This window comes from Fundulus heteroclitus, chromosome 11 (assembly GCF_011125445.2).
Source record: "Fundulus heteroclitus isolate FHET01 chromosome 11, MU-UCD_Fhet_4.1, whole genome shotgun sequence".
NCBI classification, from domain to species: domain Eukaryota; kingdom Metazoa; phylum Chordata; class Actinopteri; order Cyprinodontiformes; family Fundulidae; genus Fundulus; species Fundulus heteroclitus.
This window is the reverse complement of record NC_046371.1, coordinates 13,088,933-13,100,763: the sequence shown is the minus strand read 5'-3', so window position 1 is coordinate 13,100,763 and position 11,831 is coordinate 13,088,933. Positions and strand designations below refer to the sequence as shown.

The window sequence follows — 11,831 nt, the reverse complement described above, 5'->3', positions numbered from 1 at the left end:
GCAGCTCTTCAAAATTTGAACCCTGGCTGAATGAAACCACTCGTGTTGCCAGAAGCAAGTGTAGGAGAGCGTAACATAAATGGAAGGAGGATAAACTTCAGATGTTTTTGTCAGACTACAATATCAAGTTAGTTACATTTCTAGAATATTAATCTGGTTACTGTTATGGTGTTAATAAAATTAACAGATGCACTAATGGACAATTCAACTCTACCCAATTTAATTTATATAGCGCCAATTCACAACCCATGTCATCTCAAGGCACTTTACAAATTCAAATCAAATCATACAGACGTGACAACAATGAGACCTGAAACGACTGTTTTTCAGCCGTTTTTTCTTTTTTGACCCGGAGTCGGTGTCGCTACTGGCAGCACGAGGCGATACCTGGACCCTACACAGGCAGTCCAACCCCGCCAGGATGGCCTTATTGACACGCCAGGCTACGCCAGACAGCATTTTTTTTTTGTTTCATTTGCTTTAATTACAACACTCTGTTGGGCCTTATAAATAAAGGTGGTAAGATATCTTAAATTTGCAAAGAGAATTGCTGTGTTCTACTTTTGACATATGAGACGGGCTTAAATTTTTCGAGTTAAAACAGTCGCTATGTTGGGGGCGTGCTCCGATGGTGCAGGGGGAAGGAGCACAACCCATATATGGAGGTCTTAGTCCTCGACGCAGCTGACCCGGGTTCGATTCCAGCCTGAGGTCCTTTACTGCGTGTCTCCCCCCCTCTTTCAAACCCCCTTTCTTGTCAGCCTACCTTGTAAAAAAAACCAAAAACAAACAAACAAAAAAAAACACTTGAGCCGTAAAAACCCAAAAAACAACATTTGCTATATTATCCTGATTATTACAACGCTGGGAAATGCCTTAATACACAAAGAAATGCTTTGCTAACAGAAAATAGGGCAAACCAAAATTGTGGCTCTAAACACAACTGCACCTTATTTTACCAAACCTTCCCATGAGTTAAATTTTATAGTTCAAAATATAACCTCTTCATAATCAGAACATTTGTTGGGTAACCTGCTGAATCATTTGCCAGGACCTAATCCATGAACGTCCAAGACAAAAATGTAAAAGGCTAACAGAAGAGAAGCGAAACGTCACCAAAATTCCTCCAGATGTGTTCATTGCCAGTTTAGAAGACCTCTATAATTCCCATGACTGCAACTAGTTTCTAGTCATGCAAGCTTGTTGGCTTCTTTGTGGCGTGGCAATGTTTAAATCACCTGACAACTGAGTCAATGCATGTGATTGTTGGGGCATTTCAGCTCCAGGGCAGATGAAGGATAAAGTGCATTATAAAGAGCATGAACGATAAAGTGCGTGAACGGCTGCGAGGCGCTCCACCGGTGTCAGTCCTCCTCGTCGCTCCAGAACTCGTCCTCGTCCACGTCGACGCCGTGGAAGAGTCTGCGGCGAGGAAGGAGAAGACACATTCAGACAATCTGGGTACTGTGCCGACACGGGCTAATTTGCGAGCAAAGAGGGGTAAAAAAAAAGCATAAAAATAAATGCAACTTTCTTCACAAGTAGCACATGTAGAAAAATCCAGCAGTACATTTTAGTGTTTCTTTAAAATGCTGGTTGAATAAAATGCATGTTAAATAATAATAAATGTAATGTCTTATATTAAAATAAGTATAACTTACATATTCCAGTTTCTACAAAGTTTTTATAGAGATCCTTCTTTTACATTTTAAAGTTGTTTTATTTATTTATTTATTTCTTACCTTTTAAATTAGTAATCATGGCTTTGGTTTCTCTGGGATGTGAATATCACATCATTACACAGATTGGTACGAGGCTGGACAAGGACCAAAGTTCAGGGTTTCTGGATGTTTCAGGAAGATTTTTTTTGGACTATTATAAAAAAATACACTAAAACTAAACAGCTTTATTCATTATATTTCATGTTCTTAATGGCTTATATTAAAAATAACAGTCAGCTTGTTTTGTTATGAGTGGAAAAATATCATTAAGCTAATTTTCAGAAGTTAAATATGTTTTACTTTTGGCTGTCAATGCAGATTCCTAAGGTGTTTCTATTTTGGTCATGTTCACGCGAGATCGTGTTGTTGAAAAATGTCCTATGACTTGACCCGTAGTTAGGAAGTAAGCGCTCAACTCACGTATTTCGGCGATTTGTTTTAGATTCATGCATATCCTATCGCATCTCTCAACATCTTGTGTCTGGCATAGCATCGTCGGTATGTATACTTGGTTTTTGAGATTGTGTGGAGATATTTATTATTTTTTCGAAGTCATTTTTATGTTTGAAGAGCCTTTATCCATGTGTGGTCGAGGTTGAATAGCATGGCGCTGATTCGTCTTGCTGTTTGTATGTTGCAGTTTCACCTTTTCTCTAACTCCAATAAACCTGTGGAACGAACTAGAACGAATCTTCAGAGTCTTGGTGTGGGGAAAAAGTTTAGCTGGCCGTCAGGATATTAATAGACATATCGAGGACGGCACACAGCTCATCAATGTTTTTGACTCTGACATGCAAGTTCGGTCCTTCGGCACCTTGTCAATGCTTCTTAATGGTTGCTTATGATGCTTTTTTGCGACCTACTGAGGTCAGATGTGGTTAAATATATCTATTAAGAATTGGACATGGATAACATAATGTTGCCGTTGTAATTCCCCAAAGATTTCAAGAATCAATTTCAGAAATGTTAAGTAAAAGTTGATGATACAAAGCTAGAAATTAGATACAAAATCTAATTAATGGAATTTTAAAATCTAGTATTGAAATCTTTAACAGCTTTAAGATTTTTTAAAGCTTAAAATGCTCCTTTTTTTCTTTAAATATCTCCAGAAATGGCTCACCAGGCAAATAAAAATTCAACTTTCCTCCATGACGGCCTTTGTTTTCACAGCTAAATACTACATGCATCCTGTGGGCTGAGCTGAAAGGATGCGTCATAATTAAATGTTGAACGTATACATGAGGTGTTTTTCTGTAAAACAAACAAAAAATAAAAGGTAATTGCCTAGGTATTGACAGCAGTGGCACTGGGGATTTTTTTTTATAATAGTTTCTTAACATTGGCCTTTTTACCACTGCATGAATAAACCCAGTGTAATAATGTGCTTTTTTTTCTAAATCTTTGTTTTAAATGATGTTACTGCAACAAAAGTTACATTTATTTTAAGGCTTTTTACCCATCTATGCAGGAAATGTTGACGGCAACGCATTTATATGCATCAGATAAAGCAGACAGAGGCTTACTGGTTATAGCAGGGTGAATGTGGGTTGTTAAAGTGACTGTATGGGTTCACTTTGCTGAGGGCACCGAGGCACAGCCAGCAGAAGTACTGCTTGCAAGAAGTGCACGTCATCTTGTTGCAGCCGTCCACTTTCTGAAAGATACGAAAAGCCGCGACGTTACCAACACCGTCACACGCACGGTTTGAGCGGAAACCTTTTCGATGGTTATGATGCATTACAGCCTGGTAGCCACCAGGGGGAGGTAAAGGGTTACCTGAATATTGGTGCCACAGCGAGGGCAGCATTTGCAGTTCTCTTTGAGCCAGTCCCTGCTGAAGGATTCCTCCACTGCTTTTTGGACCACCCTCTTCCCAAAGCGTTGCTCCATGAACTTCTTGCCCTCAGAGGTGGCCGACAGGTACTCGTCTCTTAGGTTACGCAGATCATCTGAGGAGCAAAACAGAAGCTGAACCAGAAGAAAATCTGTTCTGATTTCCAGTTATTTATATTTGTGTACATTTCACAGCTGCGCATCCGTTTTATTTTCTTACACTTGAGATTGACATTTTTCAAGCGTCTGTCCCACATGTTGACGCTAGATTCATCTCATGGTGACTTCTTTTCTTTATAATATACCACTTAATTGTTTCCGGAATACTTTTTAAGCATCAATATAATAGTACGGAGCCCCTAAAGCAGGGGTGTCAAACTCATTTTGGTTGAGGGGCCGCATACAGCTTAATCTGATCTCAAGAGGGCCACACGAGTTAACTCATTGCAAGATTAAATAGAACTAATAAATGTGGACTTGTTGATTTTTATATTAAGTTAATTTCACTTTTACACAATATATTATGAATAACCTCAGCGTTTTTAAGAAAAATATGTGCAATTTCAACAATACTTTTACTCAGTTAAACATTTACTTGTGCATTATGCATAAGAACTGATCACAGTGATTATAAAATGTTGAAAAACATTTATTCACGTTTTTTGGAACTTAAAAACACTGTCCTGCATGACAAAATACATCAAACAGATAAAAATTAAGAAATGATTTGAATTTTTCCACACCTGAAGCTTAATCTGCTAATTAAAACACAGCGCCCCTCGTGGACAATATAGGAACTGCATATCTTCAATTAAACGAAGTGCATGTTTTTTTCAATAATTGTTTTATCATTCTCTTCCTTTTATCTTGTCCACTTGTGAAAGTCAAATCTGATGAGCTCTTTGTGGCATCTTATTGCCACATTGCCAGACAGGACACTGAAATGATTTTTATAATGATAATGCATTTAGCCACAGGGCCGGACTAAATTGTTCGGCGGGCCGGATCCGGCCCGCGGGCCGTATGTTTGACACCCCTGCCCTAAAGGGACATGGAGAAAAAAAAAAAACTTTTGCGAGATTGCGCAATAGTTTTTTCCCCCCTCCATGTCCCTTTAGGGGCTCCATATAATAGCACTATCTGCGACATTACCTGCAGTTATTTTACAATGGGAGACGCCGTGATAGCCCAGCTTGCACAGCGTGCAGAAAGCATACTGACAACCTGAGCAAATGCCCATGGTCGTGTCCGGCTCCACCATGACAGCCGTGCCACAGAACTGACGGGGACAGTAGACCACGTCGGCCATGAGGTCCAAAGTCGACTGCAGGAGCAGACGGTCGTATCGGGCAAACAGCTCGTCGTCCACCAGCTGTTTCACCTGAGAGATAAAGATGGGTAGTAAAAGAGCTGGGTGAATAAAGAACGGAAACTTAAGATGCCACACGGTCTGCCCGTCTCACCTGTGACGGAGTGGCTAATGAGGTACATTCAGGTTCTGGGCAGTTAAGGCACTGGACGTTCCCATCCCGGATTTGGATTTGAAAGTACTCCGTCATGCACGCCTTGCAGTAAACGTGTTGGCACCCCTTGAAGCAGAGACAGCTAGAGCCCAGTTTATCGGAGAAGCAGATCCCACAGCAGAAGACCTTGCCGTCGAACGCCCTCTGCCGCTGCGCCTCGTCAAAGTCCAGCAGCTGAGGGAGGGGGTCGGAGTGCGGGTCCATCAAAACCACGGCGCGCGGGTCCGACTGAGACGTCGGTGAAAGGTGCTGCTCAGAGATCGCTCTGTTCAGCTCTGGTTTCTTCTCCTCTGGCTTTTCAGATTGATTCACGCTCTGTGTCCCAGCTGGACAGAGAAAAAAAAAAGCAAAAAAAAAAAACATTTTTTCCACAAGCAACCAACTTCTTAAACTTTGGCTGAGCAAGAATTTTCCTTTTCATGCAAGAAAAATAATATTTCTGAGCAAACTAAACTGAGATGGAGCACGATGGGCATTTTCAATAAAAGCATTTGAGTCTAAAATCTATCACATTTATAAGAATGAAACAGAACCTGAGTTATTGGTTCAGAAAGGTAAAGTTCATTGTAATGGTTCCGTTTCTTGGAGCCAACCTTTAGACGATGTCCCCAATTTTTAAACAGGTTAAAAAGGAGCAGCGGTGGGTGGAGGCTTAATATCAAATTTAATACTCCCAAAACCAGTTTGATGAGTGTTTGAGAGATTTAACATCCCACATTTTCATTACCAATAATTGTAATTTGTTCACAACGTCTGCGTCGCCTTCTATGCGCATATTTGCAAAGGATAAAAACACAGCAAAACAGCAACATTTCGAGTGAAGAAGTAACTCGTAACTTTATAATGCTTTCAGCAAGAGAACGTTTTGGTTCTGGCGTGCTCTCTGCCATGTTGCTCCAATGCTGTGCTGCGGGTGGCAATTTAGGGCAGGGAGGGGCTAAACCCTGAGTGGCAGCCGTTCACATGCACATACGCACGAGGCCGGCCCGGCTATGTAAACAAGAGACTGGAGAACAACATAGAGAGATGCGGTGTGACGTCATACCATACTCCATCTGAAATATTACCTTTAATTCTTCAGATCACTATTTTTTAGTTGCTTTAATCTAAAATAATGAAATCTCACATTGATCTTTTAAAGGCTAAAACTGTTAGGCGGGGGGAGGGAGGTTTGACTTCGCCCTGCGGTCCTTTGCCGCATGTCTTCCTCCTCGCTCAGCCCCTGCTTCCTGTCAGCCTACATTCAATAAAAAGGGTCACTAGTGCCACAAAAGATAAGAAAAACATTTTGAGACTCATGTTGGCTGTATTTGTAAATTTCACTATGGCTTTGGTGAAAGCGTCCATGTTTTTTTTCCTCTCCATACTGTCAGAAAAGCAGGAAACTGGAACACAAAAACTTGGAATTGACGTCACTCCAACTTCCCAGTTTCGAGTTCTGAGGTAAATGGAACGCAGCATAATGCCGAGTACGCGCTGTGAGATTTACAGCCATTGCAGACAGAGCCACGACCAAAGATTTCTCCACGGTCCTCGTCTTTTAAGTGAGACAGGTTGTAGAACGGACGTTTTTAGAGCCTGGCAGCCAAAGATGACCTGCGATCAATATCTGACAATGTCAGACATTTAGAAAGAATATCTCAGTTTGACAGCTGCTACGACCTACGTCTACTAATCAAAAGTGTTTGACTGGACAACTATAACACGACATGAAAGGCTGCACAGGTTATGTGCTGTCCTGAAAATAAAGTATACAGAAAATGTTTTTGAATTCATTTGTGTCAGTGAAACCCTGTCCTGTTTGCCCTGATCAGACACGTTTGTTTAACCGGAGCAAACACACCGCCACACGGGGGCATAGACCAAGGCGGTGAACATGTGCATCTTCATTGGTGTGTGCATGTCGGATTCCGGTGACAGATTTAATTATTGTTCTCTTATTGTGGCAGCCTAGACCAAGACGGATAAATTATTTGGGCCCCAACGCATTTTTTCTTCTTGTTGGATTTTTTTCCCCTTGCGTCTGCAGCAGACTTTTGATGCTGTGACCTGGAACATTTTGCCAATATTATTATTTTTTTTTATTATTATTTATGAAAGGACACTGACATTTGATTAAACAGATTCATCCAAAGAGAACTCTTTAATTCATTACTGGACTATTTTTCATTGAACTTATTTGATTGTGGTTTGGTTTCGGCTAAACAGCCAATTTTTTTTTATAATAAATCCACCCGGTGCTGTAGATGGATGGCAGACGCTGATGAAGCACATTCTAAGCGATTTAGTACTAACGGTGATACAATGTGCACACATCAAACTTGACGTTGTAACAAAGATTACCGTATTTTTCGGACTACAAGTCGCACTTTCATTCATAGTTTGGCTGATCCTGCTAGATCTGGGCTCACTTTAAGCAGGGTTCCCCCCCTGGGGCGACATGCCAAGCTAACAGTATGACGTGGATGTTTGAGAGCAACATAAAAAAGGTCTGTAAAGCTCTTGCATCTGCATCAGTGAAACTGTAAACCTCCCTGACAACATAAGCCAACGGCAGCTGTTATTAGATTGACAGACAGGCCAATGACAGGTCTGAGCTCACCCTTCAAGCCGCAACACACATTGCTCCGCTGCGTGAATGAATACTGTGCTGGTTCTGGTACTTTGATTGTTCCGGTGAATCTTTGTCATGTAACGTCAAACCACAAAATTGGACGAAGCAAACATACCTTTGGCTGCAGGATCCACTTTCCGTCGGTCACCAGCACCCTTACTGCTGCTTCTGCTGAGTTCAAGAGGAGACTGGATGCTCAGAAAGTCCACAGTCTCCTCTTTGAGGAACTGGATCCACATGAAGAGGATCTCATAACCCTGATTTTCTTCCCACAACTCATCCAGGCGCTGGCAGAGAGAGCTGAGCTGAAAACAGCAAATACACAAGGAAGAGCTGAGAAAAATACAACTACAAACAATGATTCCTTTGCTAAGGTAAAGATAGTGTTAAAAGAGATATACATGTTTTGTATATTTTATAAAGATGTAACAGACAATCAGCTGGCCTTGAGAATCCAACGATTTTTCACTTGACCTGTGTGGATCAGATGTTGGATGGCTGGCAGGTGAGATTCTGATCGCTCTTTTACAAACCAGTGAACGCATCATTAAGACTACTAGGTGACCAAAAAAGACAAAACACTAAACAGCTGTACATCTCAGTGGTTATTTTCAGCATCATTAGGATCAGAAGTGGAAAGTAAATTAATATCAATATATATCATCATATAGCTTGATTCAATAAAAGGTAACATGGCATTTCCAATATTTCAATATACATTTCAGTCTATGATTACAGCATTTGTCACTGACTGTCGTTCCAGGTTTTATGAAGTTTTATACGTTTTATTTTACAAAGCAAGTATATCTGAAATGATATATTGGAGAAGCTTTATAAACATGGCAAAATAATTGGCATAAGTTTGTACAGGCATTTGTTGTGGGCATTCTGTCGGAGGCTTTTATTTCGTTTATAATCGATATCGTAACTATATTGTGTCGACCGAAATGAAGAAATATATTGTGATATCATTTTTGGCCATATCGCCCAGCCCTAATTAATTTGTTTAAAAATAAAATCAGAGGAAGCACAAAAGTGTAAAACTTCCAGAAGAGAACCTTTACTTTCTTCTGAGGCATTCACGCTGCTCATTTAGGTTGGCAGATCCAGAATCAAGAATCTTTATTGTCACCATGTGTTATCATAGTGGCATTTTTTTTTAGACAAGCACCGGCTCAGGATGCACACAGATAACATATAAACACACAGACACAACAAGAAATAGTATCTCCATACATTTAAAGAAAAAAAATTTGAATTGGTTGATTGCAGTGAACAACACGCCTGAGAGTGATTATAATCTGGAGGGATTTTACTTTATTTGTAGAGTTCCAGTAACACATCTTTAACTATGGGCTACTTTTCAAATATGCTTCTTTAAGATGTCTCTACTTTTGTTGAGAAAGCTTCATTTTGGTTTATTTAGAAACAATAATTTTTTTAAATGATTTATAGAATAGAAATAAAAATAGTCAAAAATGTTTTCAGTAATTGTGAATTAGCCAGAAAAATAAATAATCTGAGCAGATCATTTCTGATATACATTTGCATAGCATGCCTACATGAGTAGAGCTGTACTGTTGTTTTGTGTCATCCATCCATCCATTCATCCACCTATTGTCTACACCCGCTTGTCCTTGCAGGTGCCTACCTCCAGGTCACTGGCCAAGAGGCAGGACACCCCCTGGGTAGGTAGCCAGTCCATAACAGGGGCAATGCACAGACACACAAGGTAAGCAAGCATGCGCACTCTTACATAGGGACGATTTAGAGAGACCAATGAACCTGACCTACCTGAGCTTTGGTCATCCACTTGGAGCTGAGTGAAAAGACCGGTGGGGACATGGAGGGGTAGTCTGCAGGAAGCTCGAAGTTGAGCACCAGAGGAGGCAAAAAGCAGACATGATATTCAGCGGTCTTCTCTCCTGCAACAGACGGGGAAGAGGTTCGTCCAGGCTTTGTCACGGTGATATGAAAGGACCTTGTTGTTTCCACTCGCGGCTTTTACCTTTCGCTAGCAGCTTGAAATCGGGAGGGAGCTCCAGACACAGCTGGATCTCTCCTCCCTGAGCAGACTCCGCACGGCGGAACACCTCTTCGTCGTAGATACTTGCAAGAGCAAGCAGTTCATTCTCCTGGGCTTCCTTATCCTCAGACATTTACATACCTACGGCAACAGCAGCAACACGATGCATGAAGCTGGAAGATGTGGATGTAGCAACGTCCGACACAAACGAGAACTGCGCCTAATGATGTCTCAAGAATTTCACGATATTTTACATGACTAAGATCTTTGCTTATCAAATGGCCCAAACGGCCGAGGATTGTCTCATTGAGGAATATAAAACAACGGGTTTTGCTGTTACTTAGCTTTAGCTAAGCTACGTAGTACAAAAGTTAGAAGACCCGTTTCTAAGGCAATATTAATGTAGCAACAGCCCACATAAAGTGACTGCATGGAGGGCTGAGGCCGGCTGACGTTAGCGGCTTAGCTAGCTAGCTAACTAACTAACTAACTTGAGGTGTTCACTGTATGTGGCTAGCTAGCACTGTTAGCTGACTGCGGTATGGTAACAACAGCTAGCTGCGGGGCCCTATGTCATAGCCAATGATATGCAGTTCTCAACTATTAAAAATTATTTCACTGGAAAGTACTTTGCATTGCGTTAAAACGAAGAACTACCTTATATGTCCCAAGTGTCAAAGTCTTCTGCCCCTTTTGACTAGTTGTGGTCATGACGAGTGCGTTTCACAGCGCCCTCCCCAGGCGCTCTTGGTGTCGTGCCTTCTTCTTCTTCTTCTTCTTCTTCTTCTTCTTCTTCTTCTTCTTTTGTGTTATGGTGGTTTGAACACGGCTTGTGGGTACATACCGCCACCTAGTGTACATTGGTGTGCGCTTCCACTCGCTAAATTCTGTTGAATTCCGGATCAAGATAAGATAAGATAGTCTTTATTGATCTCACATTGGAGAAATTCACTTGTCACATCAGCTCAATAGTCAGTGAATAGTCAGGAGAAGGTGCCAAAAGTAGGAAAAGGTGCAACAGTTATATACAGTGTATCTTCCTATATACAGTGGAGCAAAAAGAAAATGAGAAAAAAAAGAAGAAAAAATACAAAAGAAATCGGAGTATATATATATATATATATATATATATATATATATATATATATATATATATATATATATATATATATATATATATATGGCGACCTGTCCAGGGTGTACCCCGCCTCTTGCCCGGTGAATGCTGGAGATAGGCACCAGCAACCCCCGCGACCCCATGAGGGATTAAGCAGATCAGAAAATGGATGGATGGATATATATATGTATACATATATGCATACATACAAATATTCACTTGGTGATAACAGCAGAAGTTGCCTCTTTCAGGATCTTTGCACAGGTTATAGCACAGTGTATTAAGTAGATTATTGCACATTAGTTATTACCCATACGTTATTACAGTGTTGTGGTTACAGTTATTGATAGCAGCAGAAGTCACTTCTTTCAGGATTCTTGCACGGGTCATCGCACAGTGAATTAAACTGATTATTGCACATTGTTTATTGTACATTAATTATTACAGTTATGGTTACAGTTACAGTGCAGCATTGTATAATCTAATAGCAGCAGGGATGAATGACCTGCGGTAGCGCTCCTTTTTTACAGACAGGATGTCTAAGTCTGGCACTAAAGGAGCTGCTCAGCTCCTCTACAGTCTGGTGCAGGGGATGGAAGGTGTTGTCCAGTTTGCATACAAAAAGGAACGGAGCACGAGTGACACCTGCTAGACTACTTTTTGTGGATTTTAGTTCTGCTTTTAATTTCATTCAGCACCATATTCTTCTTTAAAAAAAAAAAAAAATTCAGTTGGACGTAAACCCCTTTTTAATTAAATGGTATCATTCTTTTTTGCCAAACAGGCCACAGCGGGTCAAACTGAACTCAGTGTTTTCTAAAACTGCTCTGAGCAGCACTGGTGCCCCCCAGGGCTGTGTCAGTTCTCCATTTTTTCATTTACACTGTACACTAATGATTATGTCACCTATCGGCTTAATCAACTTGTGGTGAAATTCTCATATGATACCGTTATACTCAGCCTGTAAAAAACCGATTCCAACTCAAGCGGTCAAAGT

General features: G+C 40.8%; 1 protein-coding gene across 1 annotated transcript; it reads right to left on the bottom strand.

Moving 5' to 3' along the window:
* Window positions 1-819: 819 nt before the first annotated feature.
* Window positions 820-10,485, bottom strand: rnf14 (ring finger protein 14). Its single transcript, XM_012876220.3, has 9 exons — window positions 10,375-10,485; window positions 9,700-9,858; window positions 9,486-9,616; window positions 7,807-7,996; window positions 5,018-5,403; window positions 4,707-4,935; window positions 3,498-3,670; window positions 3,245-3,375; window positions 820-1,422 (listed from the first exon to the last, which is right to left on the bottom strand). The coding sequence occupies exons 2-9, from the start codon at window positions 9,848-9,850 to the stop codon at window positions 1,365-1,367; spliced, it is 1,449 nt and encodes a 482-aa protein (XP_012731674.2). The 5' UTR covers window positions 9,851-9,858; window positions 10,375-10,485; the 3' UTR covers window positions 820-1,364.
* Window positions 10,486-11,831: the final 1,346 nt, after the last annotated feature.

Bases quoted from the DNA above. Each gene is read 5' to 3' on its own strand.
- rnf14 (XM_012876220.3), bottom strand. From the start codon at position 9,850: ATGTCTGAGGATAAGGAAGCCCAGGAGAATGAACTGCTTGCTCTTGCA. The intron at 9,617-9,699 runs GTAAAAGCCGCG...CGTCTGTTGCAG, and splicing joins TTTCAAGCTGCTAGCGAAAG to GAGAGAAGACCGCTGAATAT. The intron at 5,404-7,806 runs GTATGTTTGCTT...TTCTCTGTCCAG, and splicing joins AGTGGATCCTGCAGCCAAAG to CTGGGACACAGAGCGTGAAT.